The following is a 26805-nucleotide window of genomic DNA, read 5'->3' on the forward strand; positions in this document are numbered from 1 at the left end:
GAGTACAGGGATTACAAATTATCTACTTGCAATGCTCTTAAAAGATTTCCTACCATGGTAACTCACATGTGAGTTTAATGGAATAAAAATGCTCTTTAAATCCCCAGAGCTCGCTACTGGAATACTCATTTCCCAAATCACAAAATGTGGCATCAAAATATGAAAAGCGATTTATATTCTTGCTAACTAACACTTGCTGTATTCCAGGCAACTTTTTTTTACTCATTCCATTTTCTTTTTTTAGAATGGTTTGCCACAAGCACTGACAGTTACATCCTCCGGGACCTTGATGACACTTCCGTGATGGAAGATGGCAGGAAAAAACTGAACACCTTAGGACATTATAAGGTAAGAAGCGTCATTGCTCCAAGAATTTCTCTCCCTTTAAGCCTGGCTTTCCTCTGAGGCCCCACGATCTGTTTCCTAAGCAGGATTAACAGAAGCAAAGCAGGAAGGTTGCCATAACTCCACAAGACCTTCTGGGGAATAGACATCTGCCCTGGCGAGAAATTCGTTAATATTGCAACACATCAAGACTAATTAAACACTTTTCATGCAAAACAAGATATTGCCGTGGAAGAAAAAGCTTCGTTTTCCCAGTGGCTGCCATCCATCCGTCCTAATTAAAATCATGCCATTCCTCTTCTTAACAATAGTGTCAGAGTTTGCATTGATCTCTTAGAGGAGCACGGGTTGCCCACAAAAGAAGCTTGCTTTTTTTTAAACTTCCTTTGTGAAAAATAATTTCAATTTCATTTGAAGTGACAGTCATATAATTTCTTCAAAGCATTTTCACACGCGTATACTAATTTCATACAAATAGCCATGGGACTGAGCTTGTACTACTTCTGGTTTTTCCCCCCTTCCCTTCCGTTGTGCCCAATTCTCAGAGACTGCCAGGACAATTCCCTGCAGTTTTCTTGGGAAGATTTTTTAGAAGTGGTTTGCCACTGTCTGCTTCCTAGAATTGAGAGAAAGCGACTGGCCCAAGGTCACCTAGTTAGCTTTATGCCTAAGGCTCCCAGTCTCCCATTTTCTAGCCTCATGCCTTAACTGGCTCTCATTACCTTTACGGTACCACAGCTTATTTCTTGGTAAGATAGAGAAATGTGGGATAGACATTACCACCACCAGATAGATTCGGAGTTGGAGGACGAAAAACAGCCAAAAATGAAGGCTGAAGTCAGCTGGCCAGTGCGCACATGGACGCTGGAGCTGACAGGGCAACGCCTCGCATACCCTAACAAATGGCTCCGTGTGCTACCTATTGCCCGCGTGCCATAGGTTTGCCATCACGAGTATAGGGTTTCCTGTCTAGGCAGGGGGTTGGACTAGAAGACTGCATCCAGTTCTTATCACCACGGGGTAAAAGAGAGACTCAGCCCAAGGAGTGCAGAGAAGAACGACAATGCCAAGGGATACAGATTACAGATTAACAGAATTGGAAGGGACCTTGTAGGTCATCTAGTCCAACCCCCTGCCCAATGAACTAGGTATGAACTAGCCTAATGAAGAAAAGTCTCAGGGGAGGCATGATAGCAGTCTTCCAAAACTTAAAGGTCTGTTACAGGGAAGCGGGTGTTGATTTATTCTCTCTAGTACCTGACAAGAAGCAATGGATGGAAGCATTGACAGAGGGAGATTCAGCCTGGAAATTAGGAGGAATTTCCTAACAATGAGAATGATTAATCAATGGAACAGCTTGTCACCTGGAGTTGTGGGGTCTCCATCGCTGGAGGTTTTCAAGAAAAGATTGGGCAACCAGTTGTCTGGAATGGTATAAGATCTCCTGCCTTGAGCAGGGGGTTGGACTAGAAGATCTCCAAGGTCCCTCCTAGCCCTTTGATTCTATGATTCTACATCTGTACTTGATCTCAATTAAACCCGTCCTACTTTTAAACTTTTAAACTTTATGTTTACCCAATCTTATGGTGGCTATGTAAGTGAACTAGTCTGTAGTCTGATATGTATTTTTTTTTAAAAACCCTTTATAGAATGTGCAAGGAAAATGGTATAACAAAGAATTCATACGTAATTTGCAGAGAGTACCTGCTATCAGAATATTACATTTCTGCCATCTCCTGTTCACGGATCTTTTGTGTCAAATCCACAGTGTTTTCCACAGGCATTTTGTCACATAAGAAAAATAGAGAAACAATTTGCACAATATAAGCCTCTGCATGCTTATTTTAAAAATCTCTCTTTGCACAATGTAGCTTTCTTCCTAAGTGACGGCATGTTGAGGTTTGCATCCTTAAAGGAAAAAGTTAATTCAAACTGTTGCTTCTACAGATACCTTATATTTCCATCAAAATGCAAAATAGGAATTCTTTAATACTTATATGCATATTAAAAATGTGATGCAGAGTAATGTAGTTAAATTAGCCAAGCCTTTAAAATAACTGTAGAATCAATCAAATGAATTTGCAGCCAAGTTTTATTTTAAAGATCTGATAATGGGCAGAGGAGACAAAGGAGAGATTCTATAAGCATTTGTCAGCAGCAAGTTGCAGAAGAATGCATGTACCCTAAGATGGAGATTCTAATCTTTGCTAAATTCATGTGGTAAATGTCTCTCAGTCATTTTGCAGAAATGTCCCAATTTGCTAGTTCCTAATAAGATTCTCGGGGACGTGGTTGCTCAGTGGCTAAGATGCTGAACTTGTCGATCAGAAAGGTCGGCAGTTCGGAGGTTCGAATCCCTAGCGCCGCGTAACGAAGTGAGCTCCCGTTACTTATCCCAGCTTTTGCCAACCTAGCAGTTCGAAAGCATGCAAAAATGAAAGTAGAAAAATAAGAACCACCTTTGGTAACAGTGTTCTGTGCGCCTTTGACATTTAGTCATGCCAGCCACATGACCACGGAGACGTCTTCAGACAGTGCTGGCTCTCCGGCTTTGAAACGGAGATGAGCACCGCCCCTAGAGTCGGGAACGACTAGCACATATGTGCAAGGGGAACCTTTACCTTTTAATAAGATTCTGCTTCTTCCTCTGCCTCACAGATCCCTGATGGAGCATCCCTAGCCATGAGTTTAACAGATAAAAAAGACAACACTTTAAGTAGAGGTAAGTTGACACTCGTTTTCTTTCATAAATATCCTTGGATTTTTCAGGGAGGATTTTAAATTATTATCATTCTTAAACATTCTATTTCATTAACTGAAAATTAATTACTGTGACAGACATTTGTGGTTTAGCCCAATTTGGTTTTGTGCTAACTGAATGAAGAATTAAAGTTACAAAAAAAAATCAGGTGTTTTTTTTTTTAACAAAAGAGAGGAAAAGGGTTTGAACCCTCTCTCTTTCCCTAGTTTCTCAGTCTTCTACTTAATTTGCAGTCTCAAACAAAAGATGTATAGTTGAGTATCACGGATAGTCTAACTCAATAAATTAGCATTGCCTTCGTTTTTTAAAAAAATAGTATTGCGACGTTTGAAAATACTGTGGCTTTTTCTCAAATTTGCTGAACAAAGCATTCTGAAGACAGGAATAAATGTGAACTAACTTTATAATTGGAAGCAGAATTAGATGGGTGGGAGGTTAAGTAATAGTGGGTCCAGGGGTTATAAGTCACAGCCCAAAGGAAAGGGGGATTCTCTCCAGCCATGATCCCAATTAAAGAATTTTCCCATGTTCTGATAGGAGGTGGAAAGTTAAACCTCGGATTCCATTACATTTTGGATCCAGTAAAAATTGAGCTCCAAAATCACTGCTAATTCTTCTATGGCTCATTTATGACCATAATATACATTTTTCCTCCTTTAAAAAAACAACTTTCTATTGATGACTAGGCTTACATGTAATTTATCACTGACTAACCAATGAAAAGGAAAACAAACTGAAAATACAAACTTGGAGGACAAACAGACCTGCATAAATCATCTTAGCTTCATTTTTATTTTATTGATTATAGCTAAGTTATCAATATGGCTATATTTAGAGGGCCAAGAGGGAGGGCAGTTTTTATTTGGTAGTGTCAGACATAGCTGGATATGAAACTTTCAATGTGAGGTTGGACCATAGGGATTAGTTGAGGCTGCTCTTGCTTAACTTTCTCCCTGTAGTTTAGCAGTGTTCCTGTCCAAGCTCCTTGACATTGTAGCTGAGTTGGGAATGGCATTCCCCAGGCTTATGGTTCTGTGGGACTTCAGCCAGTCTTCTCTAGGACTGGAGTCAGAAGTGGCTCACATGTTCATAGCAACCATGGATCTGGTCCAACTTATTCAGGATTTAACTAACAAAGGAGGTCTCACAGTAGGTTTTTGTCTTGCGACAGGTCATACAGGGTTCATACCATGGGGGATGTTAATGGGAACCTCTTGTCTTGTCCTTCTGGCCATAGAGTTTTCTGAAGCGACAACACTGCAAGGAAGTAGGACTTATTGAATTGGTCCACTCCAGGCAACCGATAGACCCAGTGCCATTTCAGAGGGAAAGTTTTCCTGAAGCTCTGATACGTGGCTTAGCCAAGGCCTTGGTTGCAACTTGGAATGACCACATGGAAGGGGCCTTGAACACACATTGGGGCATCTCCTAAGCTCACAGAAGAACTGTTACCTAGTTTAGCTTAAAGATACCTTTGCACATTTGCAGTTTGTGTGTCAGCTATGTGCCCATTCCTGGATCAGGAGGTGTTGCTCATAATCACTCATACATTTGTCACTTCCCAGTTAGATCATTGCAATGTGCTGTGCATGAGGCTGACTTTGAAGACCATCCTGAATTCACAACTGATCCAGAATGCAGTAGCGCACACAGTTTCATGTCCCCTTTGATTTACTGGCATTGCACCTCGGCTATGTGAGCTACATTAGCTTCTAGTGTCTTTCCAGATGCAATTCAAAGGGCTGATTGTTATCTTGAAAGCCCTGCATAGAACGGGTCCAGGTTATTTGTGGAGCCACTTTTTCCCAAAGGTATCATCATCTTCCACTGGACATTGAGAGTTCTATGATTGTTTATGTATTGGGAAGGGTTTTATGGTTATGACAGTGATTTGCTCTCCAAGCTCGTTTCAATTTAGATTCTGAACTTTTCATTACCAGACTAGGTAACATCATCAGCATTTCTTGTCCTAGTCTCCTTAGCTTATAAATGTGTTTTATGGTATTAGGACTTATTTACTTACTTACTTACTTACTTACTTACTTACTTACTTACTTACTTACTTACTTACTTACTTACTTACTTACTTCTTTTTACTACTCCTGCTGCACATTAATTATCCATACGTTCTCCTATTCAACCGCATTAAATTTAGTGTGTTACAAACCAAGACTGTATCTGTTTATATTTGGAAATCTCACAATATTTTAATCTGGTCATTTTTGATTACTTTTTCAGCTATACATTCCCACCAATTTTTCATTGCTAGGACATGATCATTCTTCCATATGTTCCAGTGAAACATTTTGATTATTGCATTATTTCATTGTTTATCAGATAATGGGATCTTCCTGTACATAATTCCTACTGTTTCCTCTACTTTTTTGTACAATCTGCATTTTCCATCATTTGATGATTTTTCAGTTCTGGCCTTGATTGTGTTAGTTTGAATAGCTTGCTCTTGAGCAGTCAAAATCAAATGAACCATTCAGATTCATTTTTTTAAATGTAAGCCATTGTTAGCTTTTATCTTATGCATTTCCCCACAATCTTTTGTAGAAATTTATCATGCCATTAGTTTTATGATTGTTGACATTTGGCATTTTTATCCACCTATTGACTCCTTCCGAGGATGGATGGGGAGGAGGAAGAGGTGGTTTAATCATAGAAGTGATTTAAAGTTCTTCATGGCTTAAGATCATATTACCTAAGAGACTGTCTTCTTTCAGTTGTTTCTACGCATCCAATCTGGTCTGGCAGGATGGACGTGCTTCAAGTCTTCTCAGCCAAAGAATGTCAGCTGGTGGGAACCATGAGAGGTGCCTTCTCTGCCATAACTCCTGCCTCTGGAACATTCTCCCTCCAGAGATTGAGATGGTCCCAGCCCTGCTGACATTTTAGCAGGCCTTAAAAATCTGGCTATATGCCCAGGCCTGTGGTCCCAAGTGTTTGAAGGCCTCAGTTTCCTGGTTATGTTGACACCAATGAATTACAATATCTTTGGCTGCTTAATGTATTTTTTATTGTATTCTAACTGTTTTAATTGTTTTTATGATTGTTTCCCATCCAGAGTCACTGGTTTGTGATGGGAAGCTATATAAATAAACAGATAAAGAATAATTGACCCTAGATCACTTAGTAAGCTAATCGTGTATAATAACTTTGGGCCTGAGTCTCCTTTATCCCACTGGACATTGCCAAATTATATCTCTTATTCAGTTTTGGCTGAATTTATTAATATCACTGCAGACAGGTATTTCTGTTTTCTGTTTGTTGCACGAAATATATAATCAATATTTTTGTTACCTTTATTTCTCCATGAATCTCCCAAGGGAGCGTTGTTAAGCAATAACATGTGTTTTGCACTATGAATATAGCTTAGAAAAATGTGTCTGAAAGGGGAACATAAACCCCAGTCCTCCTTCCAACTGCAATCTATTCCAATGTGAAAAGCTTTATTTATTTATCTGTTATCAATGTGTATAGCCTTCTCCAGCCCTAACGTCTCTGGGCAGGTAGCAAGAGAAAATATGCAAAACAAGTAAAACGAAAGAGAGAGAAAAACATGTAACAAAGTGCTAAAAATTAAAAACCCAAAGCATATTTGAACAAAAGTTTCTTCTAAATACTTCAGCATGTCCATGATCTACTTTTTTTTCTGAAATATTATTACTAGTATCTCCTGCATAGAGTTTATAGACCCAGGTAGCACCAGAATTTCCTTTAGTATTCACACAACCTATTTGTCCCTTCTAGTGGAAAGTGTCTATGGTTGTCTAATCATGATTGTCTGGTGGAGAATGGCTTCTAGTGGAAAATGGCTACATACCTTCAAAAGAGAACCGCTAGCCTCCAGTGTTATTGTCATGTTCCTCTTCTCTTCCTTGTGAATCTAGAGCAGGATTGGTGTCAGCCCTACAAGATCAAGAAGCGTATGCTTTGTGTGCCTAAAACTACTTTGATTAAGATTAGCTATAGTAATAGACTCTTGCAGGCTTGAATGTGCTCTTGCTCTCTTTTTTCTCTTGATGCGAATGTTGGCTGTGTCTATCTTTTTTGCTCCTCTCCCCCCCATCTGAACTTCTGCAGGATTCCTCTGCTGATTGCCTTGGTAATGGATCTTCCCTCTCCTTGCTCTCTACAGTTGGGCAACCTGAGGTCCCATGGTCAGATACAGGATGCTGAAGCTCTTTTACTATGGCTTCGCTGGAGGTTTTTAAGAAAAGATTGGACAACCATTTGTCTGAAATGGTATAGGGTTTCCTGCCTGAGCAGAACTAGAAGACCTCTAAGGTCCCTTCCATCTCTGTTAGTCTAGTCTAGTCCTATTTCTTTTCTATTTCTATTAATTCTGTTCTATTCTATTCTACTCTACTCTACTCTACTCTACTCTACTCTACTCTACTCTACTCTACTCTACTCTACTCTACCCTACTCTACTCTACTCTATCTACTCTATTCTGATTTCCTGCTCTGCTGCCAAAATCAGTGGCTTACTTTGTCATCATAAAACACACAAAAATAGCAGGGTAAGCTCTAAGATAGTTTTAAGATAATCAAGTAAAGAAAATAGTCATTCCTCCTTCCTACAGAACAAGAAAATCTTGGCCCTGCTCATGCCACAACACAGGGACACCCTGCACTGCTACTGCTACTGCTCCTCTAGTGGCCTTCTAAATAAATAAATAAAAAGCAATGGAGCACCCCCAAAAATATACAGCTGTTACAGAAAAGATATCTGAGTCATGGGAAAGTACCATAAGAAAGAAACTCCAAACAACCCCACTTTGATTGGGTTAGATATACTGTGAGGTAGAGAGAGGCTTTGACAGGATTTTCAAAATTCTGCTACAGGACTTTCATTCCATTAAAGCAGTGTTTCTCATAGCTGGCTGGGGAATTCTGGGAGTTGAAGTCCACAGGACTTAAAGTCGCCAAGTTTGAGAAACACTGCATTAAAGTATATCCCAAGACACCTTGTGGTTCCTGTTTTCTGACTTTGCCTACCTCAAAGGAAAAACCTTTGCCCTCAGCATTCTTAGAAAGGAAAGGAAAAGGATGGGAAAACTGAAATATATTTTAAGCCTTCAAGCAATGCAGGAAAGAGGGGAAGGGAAGGTGAGGGGGAAAGGAAAGGAAAGGAAAAGAAAATTTGGGGGTTTGGGTTGGATATAGCAGATGGTCTGAGAATATTATCAGTGATTATAATCAAGCAAACTAAGTATTTACAGCTCTTTGTGTTTGCACCTGTATTGCCAGAGAGGCTGCTTTTGGGGAGGGGGGGGCACATTTGGTCTGCCTTTTGAAGGTTGTTGCTTTAAAATTGAAGATGATAGCTCTGTTGTTCTTGGCTTTAATATTATATTTTAATTTTGTTGTTTTTCAGTTTGGATTCTGGTATTTTGTTTTGTGTACTGCCTAAGGGAGCGCCGTTAGAAAAGAAAGCTGGTAGAGAAATGAATTTATAAATAAATACTGTCAAGTGTGTTTTCTCTGAGGAACCGGCAGTAATGGTAAAGGGCGAATTTTTCTATTTGAACTCCAAGAAAGAGACATAGATACCTACTATGCTATAGAAGCCTGGAAAGGAAACCATATGGGCTTACCCTATGGAAGGTTTGGCAGCTCCAAATTTTACAGTGGAAGTGCCTTTTATTTTCTTGGAAGTTTCCAGTATCCATTTGGCTGGTACAGATCCACCCTAAGAAATCTCATGGCGTAATAAATCCACCAGACTCTGAGAAATAATAACCCTCTTAAGGCATTATCACGTCAGGCTTGTGAGTTATTGTTACTTCAGGTGGGTTTATAATATACATTTAAATTTTACATTACAAGATAAAACTCAAAGCCAATCTAGTCTTCATTCCTAAAAATGTTCTCTTTCTGTTCAAAATGAACGCCCTCATGAAACCAAGAGAAATTTCTGTGGTTTGGAAGTAATTGACCTATCATGACATTGCTTTGTGGTGAGTGACTGGATTTTGCAAAGCTGGCGTGTCTGTGGCAGTTGGGGGGGGAAATAAGATACAGTAATTTATGTTGGTGAATCCTACCATTCATCTAAACGCCTTCAGTGACATCCACAAAACTGAGTAGGATTGATGGCTAGACAAAAGAAAGACAGAACAGAGACACTTAGCGCCCTGTTCACTGCAGTGCATGACTTTTTTTGAATAGCAGCCAGCAATCTGAGGGACAAAAAAAAATATGTATATGGATGTCCAAAGAGCAGCAAATAGTATTTTGGCAGAGCTATAAGGAGGCCCAGGCCTGGAGCCATCCATAAATACAATATAACCCTGGTCATCAGACTAGATGTTATGAGGTCATTTTCTTTCCTTTTTTCTCAATAGCGTGCTTCTTGACCCTTGTTCTTCAATGGCTGTCTTTTCTATTGTGACACATCAGCCATCAATCTCAGTCAAGTTCAGATCCTTGACAAGAATGGCTTTTAGCTAGATAAGTGGTTTACCAGTAAGCAGGTCAGGTTTTTTGCAGTCACCATAGCACTATGGAATTGGAGCTGACCAAACTGGTACTGGAACACCACCAACCAATGGTGGGTTCTTATCGGTTTGGCCCGGTTTGGCTGAACCGGTAGTAGCTTGGCAGTCTGGGTTGCTGGAACTGGCAGCGACCCAGGCCTGTCACGCCCCCGAACCGGTTCTCCCGGTTCCCATCTTGTTTTTATTTGAATTGTACTGTGCATGCGCTCACGGTGTGTCCCTGAGCGAACCGGCAATAGTCTCTGCCGGAACCCACCCCCGCCCCAAACCTATTGAGGGCAGATTTCGAAAGTCACCTGTGAAGAGGAACATAGCAACTATGTAGTGCTATTTTGTTTTTCCCTAGAAAATAAAACATGTGAACAAAAAGAATGGGTGCGTGTATGTATATACATGCTTGTCTGTCTGTCTATCTCTCTGTCTGTCAGCCGGACATGAAAGTATTCGTATGGTGTAATCCATAATTTTTACCCAACATTTTCCTTCACGGGCAAAACAATTTCCCTCTTCAAGCTTTACTATATCATTTTAAAGCTTGTCTGATCCTGGGGATTTACAGTGTCAGGAAGAATCAACTGCAGAGAATAGTAGAGAGGCTCAGGATAAAAGCCCATTTTTGAATTTCCTCCTCCAACAGAGATCTCCTCTCTATCTCATGAGAAGCAAAAAAAAAGGCTTCTTTGGCTCCAGAACTATTGTGTCTTTCATTGTTTGTATCTGGCATAAGGTAATGAAATGAGCAGCAATCCTCTGTTTATTTTTCTTGCTAATATAAGCAATTCACTCACAGCTTGCAGTGACCACACACAGTATAAATGTGTTTCAAGTATTTTGGATAACTTTTGCTGTAAATGAGTAGATATAAATATCCTGTTGCTAGAGCATGTGTGGAAGTGTACCCTTGCATTATTTTTTTTCCTGTACTGAATCCATTTCTTACTGTGTTTCTATGGCTGAAGCCTAATATAAATAATATTAGATTCAATAAACATTTAATATTAATATTTATATTAAATGTGTACTCATAAACCCGATAACAAAAACTTGACTTAATTTACTTTTTTCTCTGATCAAACTTCTACTCTAGATATGTAACTAACTGCAGGTGGAAGAATTGATTAGACTCCTTTTAGTTATCAGATGTAATCTGATTCTTTCTAGAAATCTATTTAAGTGGTTTTAAAGGAACTGATAAATATTCAGTGATAAAGGGCAGCCATAATAGACGTAAGCTTAGAAATTGAAAAGCAAAACTGGAATCCAATATACATTCCTATCTCAGGCTCATGCATTTAGATCTCAAACTATTTTAAAAAAAGCTTTTAGAAGCCAAGTAAAAATTATTTGACTCTGTTAATATTTCATGGAATAATGGTGCTCAGGTTCATTTTTGAATTCAATAAGCTGACATGCGGATCATCTTCAATAGTAGATATCTTTTACTCTTGAAAAAAAAGCTATGCAAAAGTGTACACTAAGCAAATTCTTCTTTGCTTTTCTCCTTTTTTTCCCCAGTAAAAGACTTGGACACTGAAAAATACTTCCATTTGGTGAGTACTCTGTTCCAAGAACAGTCCAGGATATCACACTGCCATTCCAGGTGGGCCAGACAGAGATAAAGTTTTCTCTCCCTCAGCTGCATTCTCTGTACAAAATAGCTATCCAGAAAAAGGATCCACCCACAATAGCTATCTAAAAAATGTCTGACTGACATGGTATATAGAAAAATGAAGTCATAGCCAAATCACAACAACTTTAGGCAAAGCTGAGGAAAGAATTACAAAAAATAATTTGATGGTTGGGAAGTAGGCCTGGCCCAGTGTAACTATAACCAAGTCTGTTCCTAGTGAAATAAGCTCCCCCCCTTTCTCTTGCCTTACAGTTTAGTAATGTATAATGTAAAGACAGTAAAGCTGTACATGGTTTATTGTAAAGGCAAATATAAGAATGCTTTCCATATGCACAGTGTATGCAGAACGATAAATTTGTCATCCAGTCAGTTTATTGGCCTAGGATCAGATTCATTGGAGAGGGGACAGTTTAGACCCTTGGGGTTCTTGCGTTGTTTGTGTAATAGGATAATAATTGAACACACAAATTTGGCAGAGAGAAGGAACACATTCAATTTTTTTTAACGTAGTCTCTGTCATAATCTTGCATGTATTTCTAACATATTTTATCTTCCTGATGATTGCCAGTTATCAGAAGGGAAAGAACTGTTGTATCTAAGTGATGTTTTAAACAGCCGAATTCATTGTAAACTGAATCCATTGCGAAATTCTCCATTCACTGAAAGAGAGAAGGGAAAGGAAAGGAGGAGGAAAAAGCCAATATAGCTGGCAATAGTATAAATTATATTTAATATTGTTCCATTGTTCATAATCTCATTGCTCTGGTTATAGCATAAAGAAGTAATCTTTCTCCTTTTTAAAAAAAATTAATGCTTTGTAGTCAGCTGTTATATTATTTTTAAAAACCTTTGTAATTGCACATCATCCGTTGGTGAGTGGATTTGTTCTTTATTGTTATTATTGTTTGGCCATTGTTCAGGTCCTTCCCACAGATGAACTAAATGAACATAAAAAATCATATCGACAAAGTCATAGGAAAAAAGTTCTTCCTGAAATCTACCTAACCAGGTTGCTTTCCACAAAGGTAGGACATTAGAGGTGCATTGAGTGAAAAGGTTGATATATAAGTATTCTTGGTATGAAATTATTGATCCCAGAAATCTCCTTTGGCATATTACAAATGTGCCAACAGACTAAAAAAATCAAGTTCAACTAAAATTAATTCTGAATTACCCTGTGTTTTACATTACATGAGAAAATAGCTATCCTTGTGATTAAAAATGAAATTTTGTAGTGCAATTTTGTACATTTTTTTCTGTAAATAAAGCTTTATTACTACATTTCATGAAACTTGTATTTTAGACAAGTGTGCATGAAATTAAATGGCATTTAGTAAAGAGTAAATGTAGTTTAATTTCATGCATAATCTTGGCAAATTACATTTAGAAAGGAGCCTGGTGGCTCACCTGGTTAGGATTTTGGATTAACAAACAGCAAGCCCATGTTTGAGACCCATGTGCTGCCATGGGGCAGAGTGAGCTCCTGTCCTTTGCTCCAGCTCCTGCTAGGGACATGAAAAGAGCCCCCATTGGGCATTGCCTGGACAACAATGATGTCACCAGCTAATTATTTCAACGCGGAAGCTCATCAGTGCTTCCAACATGAGTGCAATGTGAATAAAGAATATATTTCATTGAACTCATTAAGTTCATTAATATTTTTAATTATTATATTTTTGGATTAAGTCAACTCAGATTACTGTGCTTATAAAAATCCAGATTTTATAAGATTTGTAAATAAAAAAGACAATAGGATATTTCATTATTTTCTAATTTTGTGATGCCAGGTTATATTCTAAAATTGTTTACATATTGCAGTAGATTTTTACTCTGCTGTTTTCATCTTGAGTATTGTTTTATGATGTGTTACTAAATTTTGGGCATAGTGAATCTATATATCGTGACTGCTTTGAGGGTTATACAGAATTTCACATTTATTACTGTTGACTGTGATAAAATTGCAAATCATAATTATAGACAGAACTGACTTCAAAAGAGACAAATTTAATTCTTTCCCTAGCCATTGTGTTTTTTTAATGTTTATGATTTCTTTAACTTACAGCTTTTTGTATTAAGTAAATAAAGTGATTGAATAAAGGATTAAGCTTTCTCCTTTTGATCCTAGACTACATATCATATGTAGATTAACAAATATGTGCTGACTAAAACCTTTATTCTACACCACATTATTTATTCAGCTAAGTTAGACCTCTGGTCCAATGGTCTATTTATGTGTCATATTTCTATAATAATCAATACCCAAAGCAGTTAGCAGTAAACATTAATTTTTCCAACACATAGTATAACATAAAGATCAATTTGCTAGAAAAAACAGAAATAAATCTTAAAAATTCAATATAAATAGCATAGCATAAATATAGTATTACAGTAAAACAACCACTACAAAACAAAATCAAAACTAACAGTTCGTTTATATTTTTAAAAAGCAAAGTGTTTTTACAAATGCATATAAGTTCAGTTTCTTATTTTGTCATTAAAATAACTGGAACGGGAAATATGATAGTATTTCTTCATGTTATGCATTTTATACTCAAGAAAAACTTAGTTATCTACTGCAACAATGGTGAAGAGTCCCATCTACTTTGGGGGAAAAACCATAGAGTATCACTGCTAATGCTTTTAATGGACTTGGACACAGATGTTGGCTAGAAGCCAGTCTGTAATTCCAGTGCTTTGTGATTCATAATTGGAGGCGAGATCACAGAATTGCCAGGGGTCTATAGTTTTTCCCACTGTTTACCACAGAGAACAATCACAGATGTGCTCTTAGATTCCAGAACCAGAGAAGGAGAATCTTAGTGCCAAAAGGATTAAATGCTAACTAAAACTAATTACTTCAGTATACACAAAATTAACCCAATTCTCACGAAAGATTCCTCCCTCTTCACTCAATCATGTTATTTCAGATTTCTTCAACTTAGTCTGAAAAATAGTTAAAGCTTATTAATATTTAAGTCATCATTGTTGGTCCTTTCTTAATGCAAGTTGAATATTTTCATTCTTCAGGGCACACTGCAAAAATTCCTGGATGACTTATTCAGAGCCATTCTGAGTATCCGAGATGACAAGCCACCTTTGGCAATTAAATATTTCTTTGATTTCTTGGAAGAGCAAGCAGAGAAACGAGGAATCTCTGACCCAGACACATTGCACATTTGGAAAACCAACAGGTCCGGAAAAGAATTTCCATCATTTCTGTCTTATACAGGTCTACTTCTAAACAAGTGCCTTTGATTACCACGGTAGTTTCTGAGGAGGAAGCATATGTAGAATGAATGAGAGGAAAATGTAAAGAGAGCAGGAAATAACTGCAGAACTGCAGCTCAATGCTTTTCAAACTCCCACCAGACAAATTCCAAGTTATTCAAATACTGCATCCAGTTTTGGTCTCCACAATGTAAAAAGGATGTTGAGACTCTAAGAGAAGAGCAACAAAGATGATTAGGGGACTGTAAGCTAAAACATATAAAGAACTGGAATTGGTTATGTCTAGTTTAGTGAAAAGAAGGACTAGGGGTGATATTTTTGCACTATAGAATCAACTTTTATAGAAGTTACAGATTAATCCCTATATTTAACAAAAATAGAAAAGTTAGAATCCAAAGTGAAAGAAGGATGTTTAGGCAATAAATATAATGGTCAAAGATCATTCCCATTAGACCAATTCCATCAACTCAAAATCTTGCAAAATCAAAATCTAGATACTAACACTTGACATGTTATTTAATTTATTTCACCTTGTAATGGAAAGATGTAAGAATGAACATGACAACTATCACTGTGAATTTTGTTCTATAGCCTACCTCTGAGATTTTGGGTCAACATTCTAAAGAATCCCCAATTTGTCTTTGATATCGACAAAACTGACCACATAGATGCCTGTCTTTCTGTAATAGCTCAGGCCTTCATTGATGCCTGTTCCATCTCTGACCTGCAGTTGGGCAAGGTACGTAATGGCCAGTAAGGATGATGTTTTCAATTGCTCTTCCACTCAACAATATTTTAGGTTGTTTTGTGAGTAGCATCTGTGTGGTAAAGAATGTTAGGGGAGAAGGAAAAAAAGTCAATGTCCATGTTGGGAAAATGAGAACCAAAATTGAAAATTTAAATTATTGATCATCTGAAAGTTTTATTCTACTATCTACAATAGTTTATGCCCTGGGTTAAGAGAAAGCAGTCACCATCTAAACTTACTTATATTCAGTATCATCATCTTTTTTGTAAGGTTAAAAAATAATGATAATAACGGAGTCACTTTGTTACAGCCCAAAATTGCAAGTCCTATCTCCCAGAATTATGATTTGAGCAATTTCATGATAACCCGGAAAGTAGATTACCATGAAACTACTCAAGTCATAATTCTGGGAGATGGGACTTGCAATTTTGGGCTGTCTGTACAAAGTATATAGTTTTTTTTTCTGCCTCATGTCAACCTACAATGAATTTCTGACCCTTGAAAGTGTTGCAAATGCTTAGTAAGACATCTAATTTAGATGTTGGCTTTCTAATTGGGATAAGAGGCTTTTTAATGCACATCCAGAATTGTCAAGCTCAAATGCATGAGTTGGCATTACTAAAATCATAGCAATAAGGAGTATATAACCTATTTCCTGGGAGCTAGACAACTTGGTACTTAGAATTATCTCTCCTTGTTCCAACTATAGCCTTCTTTTTGCTGGGTGACCATTCTTTTTGTTGTTGTTTTTATCAATGGCCTGAATATGAGACTGGTTTGTTGAAAGACCAATCCTATTTTCTTATTAGGTATCTAATCCTATACCACCATTTGAATTTTTGTACTTGGCTAACACAATCTTCTTACATATTGTCTTTCAAGGTAATCTGACACAAGGAAGCCTAAACTAATTTATCGATCCCAAGGAAACTAATGCTGATTTATAGCCCTTTGAATGCTACAGAGATTTAATTGCAAGAAAAACCTGTTTTGCATTGTTATTGAAGTGAATCTGGAGAATTTAATATACTTCCTTGAGGCACTTTGTTGAGGGCTATAATTTAATCCTTTAATTAGTCATTGGTATAAATATAAATAAAAGGGAGCATATATTAAGTGTAATGTTACAGCATGGGATACCCAGTGACACACGTTTTAAAAAATAGTATTCTGCTAATAAATTTAGCACTCTCCTGGAATAATGCTAGATTATATGTAAATATTCCTTTGGGAATACTGGTCTGTAGACTATTTTAATTAATTTTATTTATCACATGCTATAACGTGCATTGAATCATATATTCATTGGGAATCTAATGCAAAGATAACTGCTCATTTCAATACAGCGATGTTTTAAACTTGCCAGTACATACATTTATATTTTATCAGAAAATTATTTTTTTTAAGAAAAAATGATAATTAATCATTGAAAAATAATGGACTCCCTCTGGATTTTTGCCTCTAGGATTCACCTACTAATAAATTATTATATGCCAAGGAGATTCCTGAATATAGAAAAATTGTACAGAAGTATTACAAACAGATCCATGATATGCCACCCCTTAGTGAGCAGGAAATGAATGCCCATCTAGCAGAGGAATCCAGGGTAAGATATCTCTTTGATAATGCATCCGTTTTGGATTTTTTTCCTATGACAATTTCTCCAAACCTTTTCGCAAGTACTTTTAATCCCATACAAATTATGACAATGCGTATTGTCCTTGATTTACAACAGTTCACTTAGTGATGTTTTTCACACTTACAACCGTTGTAGCATCCCCATGGCCATGTGATCAACATCCAGACACTTGGCAACTGACTCATATTTATGACGGTTGCAGTGTCCCAGGGTCACACGATCACTTTTTGTGACTTTCTGATAAGCAAAGTCAATGGGGAAGTCAGATTCGCTTAACAAACCCCGTTACTAACGTAACAACTGAAGTGATTCATTTAACAACTGTGTCCAGAAAAGTCATAAAACGGGGCAAAACTTCACTTAACAGATATCTCAGCAACAGAAATCTTGGGCTCAATTGTGGTCATAAATCGAGGACTACCTGTATTGATTTCATATCTAATTAAAAACAGCTTTTATATTCTAGTCAAAGAGTGTTCAAGAGTGCTGTATTAAGTATTATCAGGAATCCAACTAAAATTGCTTGACTATAAATCACTAAAGAGATTTTCCTTGGCCACAATGCATTTTCATTTCCCCCCCTGCATTATTCATAAGTTATGTATGTCACATATTAATTAGCTGACTTTGAAAACAATCAGAGAGTTCAAATATGCTGATGTAGCATAGAGCACCGTCCAGCGCAAGTACAATTCTAACTCAATTGATTCCTGTCAAAAACGGCGGCTGTGATTTAGTGAACATTGAAGTAACGTTCTTTGTTTGTTTTATTCTTCATGAAGAAATATCGGAATGAGTTTAACACCAATGTTGCCATGACAGAGATTTATAAATATGCCAAGAGATATCGCAATCAGGTGAGTCACTTCCTTGACTTGATGGGGAAAAATTGTTTTTTATCTGTCAGCTTTCTAGCTTCTAGCAACAAAGGTTAAGTGCAACTATGTTTGCATTGTGAAATACTTCGATGTGTGCCTTTGCAGTGATGCTTAACTACTGTACCAAATATAAACTTGCACTGAATTAATATTATTAATGTATAACATCACGAGGTGTATTAATTCATATCACTCGTGATCTGGATTCAAAATATGAATCCAGATCACGAGGGAGCAACGTGCAGCTCCTGATCTGTTTGCCCTCTTCAAACATTTTGCAGCTTTCAGAATCAATTTGCCATTGCAATTCAATAACAAGCCACTCTATCAGACACTGGAAACAAACCCTTTGAAAAGATCTTTAGTTATCTGAAAGGATTAGAATATTCTTGATGTAAGCCAATTATAAAAATGGCAGATTCCACAAGGGGTGGCTGTCGGAGTCACATGGATGATTTCAGTGATTCCCCCCTTGTTCTGGAAAGATTATGCATCCAGTTTTGGTCACCACACTATAGAAAAGATGTTGAGACTTTAGAAAGAGTGCAGAGAAGAGCAACCAAGATGATTAGGGGACTGGAGGCTAAAACATACAATGACCGGTTGCAGGAACTAGGCATGGCTAGTCTAGTGAACAGAAGGACCATGGGAGACATGATAGCAGTTTTCCAATATTTGAGGGGCTGCCACAGAAAGGGGAAGGGGGTCAAACTATTTTCCAAAGCACCTGAAAGCCAGACAGGAATAACGGATGGAAACTGAACAATGAGAAATTCAACATGGAAATAATGAGGAACTTTCTGACAATGAGAGCAATCAACCAACAGAACAGCTTTGTTTCAGAAGTTGTGGGTGCTTCCATCACTCGAAGCTTTCAAGAAGAGAATGAACTGCCATTTGTCAGAAGGTCTGCTTGGTCCGGAGGTTAGACTAGATGACCTACAAGGTCCCTTCCAAATCTGTTAATCTATAATGCCAGCTCAGATCCAGAATCCAGCAGCCATTCCTCTTGGAAAAGCTGTGTTGCTAGCCAGCAGAAGACAGCAAAACATCAGCTCGCCATGGTTGCTTAGAGGAAGTGTCCAATTTCATTTTATTTCTTCATACAATTAATTTCTCAGATATTTACTTACTGAGTTTCTCCCTTTGGCCTGGTTTATTTTTTTTATTGCCCCTATTAGTTCCAAATGCATACTTCTTTTTTAATTTGGCCTTTGGCAAACCAATGACATTGTTACCTGAGCCCAAATTATTCTCTTCCATGATCCATTTGCATAATCAGGAGATTTAAAAATTGCTAATAACTCAAATTATTAAATGCTTCTAATAATTAGATCCATTGAGATAGTAAAAGATTAGCTTTAGAGTAAAAGATTACACAAAATGCAGATCTTGCATAGGTTTTCAATTTTAAGGGTTTAAAAAAAAACCTTTGCATCAGTTAGTACTTCTTAGTTTCCTTTCATATAAACACACCCAATATTCCCTTCCTCTCCCTCCCCACACATTACATCTCAGACTTTTTGCAGAAAATCTTTTAAAATACCATGAAAATAATTTGCATGAACTGAAAAACACAGAATGGGTTTGGTGTTATTTTTATTACCTGAAAACACCTGTTAATGGGTAAATCTGAAAAGTATTAGACGTAATTTTAGAGTGCTGTTATCTAAGCCCAGCTGTTCTTAACATTCTGTGTAAGAATGCATTTTTGTACCAGGATCAATTGGGCAGCTTGTAGTTTCTGAGTTGTTGCAGTCTATCACTTTGCCATAAGAATGAAAAATTCTCATTCTGCTACACTAACCGTACTTCCCTATACAGCCCTCTTCAGATATTAAGTCCAATAGGACTTACTCCTATGCAAGTACAGTACAGTGCTTAAGAAGTCAAAAGTACTTGGCAGTTCTTCTTTCTTTGGCTCAATGCAATATATCCAAGCTTTATTAAGCTAAAGTTTCTATTAGAAATAAATTGGGAAATCACACATTGCAGTTTAACAATAACATTAGGTTTCCAACCAGTATCAACCCATATTTTATAATCCTATGTCATAATAATCCAAAAGAATGTTATTTCCATTCACAAAGAGGAAACAACATAGCCATGTCAACAGACTTGTCGCTTTCCTTTTCCCACACTTGTGGTCACCCATCTACATTGTTTACATAGAAAGTAGGCTTATGGTCTTTTGTGCTCTCTGAACTTGGTTATTTTCTTGAAGATGGTTCATTATCCAAACTCGGTAACATCATCAGAGAATTGATGACCTTATCTAGTTTGAATAATGAAATGTCTACAAGAAAACAACCAAGCTCAGAGAGCACCAAGGACCCCTCATTTCAATCCTGAGCAACAAGTATGGAGGACTTGGGGTTCCTCCACACCACCACCTGTCTTACTCCCCAGCTACATGAACAGTTTAACTACAGTCTGCAGTTGTGCTTTCTGCATCCCACCTCAAAGCCACAATGCTTCCCACTGCTGATCAGTTACAAAAAAATAGTACCAAAACAGTCTTCAGCTCCATCATTGCTGTTGTTCATTTGGTAACCTCCATATTGGTTGATCAAGTAATAACAGATCCCACCTCCCCCCACCCCCACTTCACCTCTGCCTTCCCCACATGTCCTTAGATTTTAATGTTTGGTCATAATTTATTTATGTTTAAACGTATATGCTTAGATACATTTTTATGACTGTAAGCCGCCCAGAGTTACCCTATGGCAGTGATGGCTAATATTTTTGTCCTCATGTGCCCACACACACAATACAATGCGCCCCATGCCCCTGTGCATGCGTGCATGACCCCCATGCGAGCCTTCATGCATGTTCTTGACCCCTCCCACGCCCCATTTCGGGCCAAGCAGGCCTCCCTGAAGCCTCCTGGAACCAAACACGGCTGTGGGGAGAGGATGCCACCCCCACCCACCCCCACACATGCGTGCATGATCTCAGCACCCCCATGCATGTGTTCATGACCCCAACCCCACCTCCTCGCATGTGTACGTCTTCCATCTGCGCAGCAGAGGCCTGAAAATCGGCGGGATTTTGGCCGGCGTGAAGCATGTGCGGTGTAGCTGAGCTGGGCGACCACTTGCGTGCCCACAGAGAGGGCTCCGTGTGCCACCTGTGGCACATGTGCCATAGGTTCGCCATCACGGCCCTATGGTAAGATGGTTGGCTAATAAATTTAATAAACAGATAGATTTTATCTATCTGTTTATGGGGTAGGGGAAGGTGAACACATTTCCACAGCATTTTCACTCATTCAGCATAAGCTGCTGCTGCTCAAAAGAAAACCAAAGAGCTATTGCATGTATTTATTTAGCAAATTCTATAAAGTCCCGCTTATCACAGAACATTATTCTGGGTCAAATATAATCTTAGTGACAATCAAAATAGTATAACCATCATTTAAAAACTGAAGTGCAGATAAAAGTAAAAACATAGAAAGACCTACCGTATTTTTCAGAGGTTGAAAATCTGGGTGTGTCTTATACATTGAGTACAGCATTTTTTTGCCTCCCAAAGCCCTGCCCCTTCACCAAAATGGCCGTGCATAGCCTTATGGAGGCTTTCAGAGAGCTCCTGGGGGGGGGGCTGGGGAGGGCAGAAATGAACAAAAAATGGGCCATTTTTTGCACCCCCAGCCCCCAGCAGCACTCTATGAGCCTCCATAGGTCTAGGCATGCAATTCTTTTGACAAAAAATGGGTGGTTTTTTTGCTCGTTTTTTGGCAAGCCCCCCCCCCCCCCCAAGGCTATTCATGCCTTTTATTTGAAAAAAATGGCTCCGTTTTTGCAAACAAAGGGTCGTTTTTGGGAGGTTTGCAGAGTGCAAAAACCTTTTTTCCCTTTCAGAAAGCTCTTTAATTAGAGTGATTTATGAGAATTACATTGCTCAAGTGCTGTGCCAGCAGAAACAAAGTCTTAGGACCTAGGACTTAGGTGCTGCAGGTTGTCAGCGATTTCCTTCTCCAGCACATGGATAAATACACCTAGAAACATCTCCCTCCCTACCTACTCTCTCTCTCTCCCTACCTACCTACTATATTTCTCTCTCTCTCTCTCTCTCTCTCTCTCTCTCTCTCTCTCTCTCTCTCTCCCTCCCTCCCTCCCTCCCTCCCTCTATCTATCTACCTACCTACCTACCTACTCTCTCTCCCTACCTACCTAATGTATTTCTCTCTCTCTACCTACCTACCCTCTCTCCCTCCCTCCCTATTGTATTTCTCTCTCTCTCTCTCCCTCCCTCCCTCTATCTACCTACCTACTTACCTACTCTCTCTCCCTACCTACCTACTGTATTTTTCTCTCTCTATCCCTCTATCTACCTCCCTACCTACCTACTGTATTTCACTCACTCTCTATCCCTCTACCTACCTACCTACTTTTTTTAAAAAAAATTGCCTGTTCAAAACCTTGGTGTGTCTTATACTCCGGTGCGTCTTATACTCCGAAAAAAATGGTAAATTGCAGGAGAATACCAAACTCTCATAATACAACCACCTCCCAAGGAAGTAGGAGTTTAGCCACTGGGAAAAAAACAGCCTGTACCCATGCACTGTGGAATTTTCACCATCTGAAATAGGAAACTAGAATATTTCTGACTTGGGCTGCATTGCCACAAAAGTGAAACTTAAAAGGCTTAGCTGCTCAAGGAAGAAGAAGGCTTGGGGTTGATCCAGTGGTAATGTCACAGCTTTTTGTGGTAGTGCCCTTACTTCCAAGTAAAGATGTATAAAATAATCATTATTCTATGCTAATGCTAAAAGATAGCCATGCATTTTCAAGGAGCAAAAATGAGAAGCCAAGCCACATGGCTTCCACACAGAAGGTTTGTTCCCTGGTGGATAGAATCTCTAGAAGATAAAACATCTCTGTCATTCCTCAACCAAGCAGTATTCTGAATGCCTTTTCTGTCTTAGAATATAAATCAAAAAAGTTTGTGATTCTTCACAGCTAAAGCAGTTATTTTTTTATAATTAAAGGGACAAGCAGCTACACTAGCAATAATGATTTTCTATCATAATCCTTCTTCTCCTGACATTGTCGTTTTATTGTAATGGGCTGTGATAATAACCTTGGGAAGCAAAAGGAAGAGCCACAGATAAGACAAAACAAGAGATTTGGTTTCCTATCTGGACTATCTCAAAGGGCTGGCAGTTATCTTGCCATACAGTGTTGCAGCTAAACTTGTTTCTGACTAAAAATAGTCAGAATTTGAGCTATAAGACCCATGTGGGTCTGTGAGAGTGCCTGATTTCTAGTCAATTTCACATGCACATCAGACTATCCAAACTAGTAAATTTCACAATCTTGATTTTTCTGCCCTAGACTCTAAGTAACAGACAGCCTCAATGCCCTCCAACAGATTTTGTTCCTTTGTTCCATCCTTGCCATATTTTTATTTTGCTACTTTAGAATTATAAAGAAAGGAACATAGTGGAATCCCCTAATTAGGTAGCTAACTTTCTCGTCAGGAACAGAAGGATGAAGTAAATTCACTCCAGAAGAGAAAGACATTTCATGAAGTAGTTCAGTCTGAGTTGGTTGAAAGTGCGGTGGACAATGGTGGAACAAATTCAAATTGCTGTCATGTACAAATTGAAAATTCAAAGTACAGGTTAAAATGGAAAGTAAGAAAAAGTAAATCACAATAAAGAAAGCAAAAGCAATTGAGAAAACTTGCACGAGGAATGTAATTTGTAAACCTGAAAAGCAAGTCAAACTGCAGAATAAGGACTCTTATTCCAATAGATCATTCATCTTTGCCAAGGACAATTCATCTTTTTCCTCCCTTCTTATCTGCAATGGTGAAGACATTGCAAGATGCAAAACTTGCATTAAATAGTTTTCCTTCAATAAAAGAGGAGGCATACGCAATGGAATGACATAGGAGGGATTCAAGGAATTGGTTAACTGGAATCTACTAAAGGCATTAAGTTTATTTCTCAAAAGCTGAGTGTTTGCAAGAAAAGGCAACATCCATTCCTATAGACCACTGCTTCCCAAATTTGTAATGGCTATGGTTGCTGGAGAATCCTGAGAATTAAAAACCACATATGTGGAAGTTGCCACAGTTGAAAATTACAAGTATAAATCGTTATAGTAATAAGGAAGTATAATAGTCAGAATGTTACTAAAAGATGGGTGGAAATCAGCTTAAACAGGTAGATGGTTTAAGAACTTGAATGACATACATTGAGTGGACACTTTCCTGGAAAAAAAGTCATGAGTAGATATTGCATAAGACTGCACTGTCTGAATAAATAAATAAATAAATAAATAAATACCTCACATTTGTTTTATTCCTTGTTTTCTCAGATAGTGAATGCGTTGGACTCCAACTCTACCACAAGACGCACTCAGCTGCAGCACAAATTTGAGCAAGTGATTGCACTAATGGAAGACAATATTTACGAGTGCTGCAGTGAAGCATAGGTATCAGACTGAACTTTCTTCCTGTGTTTAGAAGTGACCTTCTCTGCAGTGCACTGTCTTTTCAGAAACACCCTTTCTAAGTCATTGTTTGTCAATAAGTACCCTACTGTATGTATATGATGATTAAGAAACCAGCTTGATAGCAGATCTGCCCCCATCTTACACTATCTGGAGTGGTGTCCACTAAACGGCTTGAAATTTACTAGAGGATCTGCACTGCATGGCTCCCATAACTTATTTGCCCTCCTGCTCATCTTCAAAATGGCCATCTTTTACTTCATTCATTTTCCCAGAGAAAATATTTGCGCACCAAAGGATATGGAGGTTGTTGAGAGAAAAGCAGCAACAACTCAGGGAATAATGAATGAAGGTTTCAAAAGGCTCTCAGATCCACAAAGGAATTCTCTCTAAACAGTGCCCCTCTTTCTTCTGTGTACTTTAAATATCAGGGAATCCATTTACTGTACACAGTTTGCTGCATTATATGTAGTTTGTGCCTTTTATTTTTGTACTATATGTGTAACATAGCCACGCCATCCTCCAACATTGGAAAGAGGTGGAGATTTCATAGGCTCCACAATGCAGTTCCTTCCCGAATAGACACGGCATGTGAAAGCACTTTATCTCATCACAAAAATGGCTGTTACCTTGCTGAAGGGATCATTGTTGCGTAGCAAACCAGAGTCAGAAAACCAACCAATCCGTGCAGATGTTCCCACTTCTCCAAACTTCCCAGATATTCCTGTAGGTTGATTTTGCACTCGGCAAATTCTCTGACTGCCCTCGGACTGCTTGAGGAATAATTTTCCATAAAAGGAAAAATATACGTTTGCTGCAGGGTCAAAGGAATGTGCTTTCTTCCCTTATTCTGCCCCTGTTAGTTCAAAGGGTATATATAGGGCTGAACTCTCAGCTCAGCTTAAACCCAAAGTTCATAACAGTTGGTTTAATGTTAAGGCCACTGTTAGTTTTCACTAGAACAAAAACAATGGTATGTATTTCCGTTCCAATTGCTATCTGAAGGGAACTTTTTTGTGCATTTGCCAGCCTCATTGCGAAGTGTCATGTGTTGCTAACTTCGATACCTGAAATGTTCCCTTTACCCTTATATTGTCCTCTCTGTTGTGAAGGAGAGAATATCAGTAGTTCTAGTACTCTCAAAATTCCCCTTTGGTACCTTAGGTAGTTGCCTTCAGGCAATAGATGTTTTGTATAAGAAGATGAAAACTCATCATAAACACTGACGCCGACACACGCCCTTGACAATGCCAAGCTCATGAACTGCCAAATAATGCTCAAAGCATACCACACTACCTCACCAAAAACAAGGGAGGAGTTGCCACAGTTTTGAGGCTGAGTTGATTGTGGGGTGAATTTCAGTTTTTTTAATCAAAATCTTGTCCTTGACAGTTACCTTACTTCAGATATAACTTTCCAAAATGCCTAGTGTTAGTATATTATTTGGGAAGCTGATACGTCTTGATGGATTTTATATATTGCTATATTGAAATACAGATTTTATCCAGGGCAAAAATAAAGAGGAATATAGAAGACCTGAAAACAGAACTTCAAAAAGTTACACTGACTGAAGAAATGTACATGTATTTGCCAAGAGACTGGTTGTGGAAGAGAAATCTAAGAATGTAGCTGGGCTACATTTAACTTGACAGAAGTTGTTTGTTTCCTTCAAAATTATTATTATTTTTAATCGTGAGGAGCTGCCCAGTTACACACATACTTAAGGAAAACTCAGGAATGGGAGGGGGGACCCTATTCTGATTACCATGAGAGGCGGGGAATGGATTGAAATTGAAGCAGGTTTAACAAATGTGCTATTTTGTCTGTGCAGGAAGTTGTAATTTTGGCATCAACAGCCTAGTTCCTACATAGAATTGGATGAGCAGAAAGCTCTTAGTTAATATGACTGATCTTCCTTTTCCCCTGAAAGGAACCCTGAAAGGTCCTATCCTGGGTATGACTAGAGGTAGTTGTGGTGCTCCAAGCTGTGTGCTTGGTGCACAAGTGTGATGGCACTATGCTTTGTTATTTAATTCTTTGTTCAAATATTTGCTTCAGTCATTGAAAAGAAATAAGTTGTCTGCAAGGTGGAAACTGAGGGGAGCCCAACTTTATTGTAATATATATATATTATAACTTTGTCAAGTTATTTGTGAATGTTTTCCCCCTTTACCTGGTGTTTAATGGAAGTGGCAAAATCCTTCAGGTGCTGGGGGATATCTTTGTAATAAAACAAGTTGATCAAATTTGTGTGGTAGTGTGTCCATTCAGGCAAATTCTCATCTTTTTAAACCAGGGGTCGGCAACCTTAAACACTCAAAGAGCCACAAAGGTCCTAACCAGAAGGCCCCCATTCAATTCTAGAATGACCGGAAGACCGGTTCCCCCCCACCAGAGTCTCCTCCTAGTGCGTCATCTTTTTTCCTCTGCTGACTGGAAGTCTGATTCCCACCATCACCACCATAGAGTCTCCTCCTAGTACGGCGTCCTTTTTTCTCTACCTGTCCTAACCGAAAGCCCTATCAATTGTGGAGCTAACTGGCTACGGAGAGCTGCAGCAGAGGGATGAAAGAGCCACATGTGACTCCAGAGCCGCTGGTTGC

General features: G+C 38.4%; 1 protein-coding gene across 1 annotated transcript in view; it reads left to right on the forward strand.

Moving 5' to 3' along the window:
• The window catches only part of PLXND1 (plexin D1), a 164974-nt gene extending 138526 nt beyond the window's left edge, over positions 1–26448 (forward strand). The window contains exons 28-36 of the mRNA XM_081939433.1: positions 245–348; positions 3004–3067; positions 11131–11165; positions 12166–12270; positions 14273–14436; positions 15065–15212; positions 16687–16827; positions 17643–17717; positions 24068–26448. Coding sequence (XP_081795559.1) covers positions 245–348; positions 3004–3067; positions 11131–11165; positions 12166–12270; positions 14273–14436; positions 15065–15212; positions 16687–16827; positions 17643–17717; positions 24068–24184 — 953 coding nt within the window. The 3' untranslated portion in view covers positions 24185–26448. The remainder of the gene's footprint in view (positions 1–244; positions 349–3003; positions 3068–11130; positions 11166–12165; positions 12271–14272; positions 14437–15064; positions 15213–16686; positions 16828–17642; positions 17718–24067) is intronic.
• The last annotated feature ends 357 nt before the right edge of the window (positions 26449–26805 follow it).

Source organism: Natrix helvetica (assembly GCF_964273705.1).
Source record: "Natrix helvetica genome assembly, chromosome: 1".
Classification (NCBI taxonomy): domain Eukaryota; kingdom Metazoa; phylum Chordata; class Lepidosauria; order Squamata; family Natricidae; genus Natrix; species Natrix helvetica.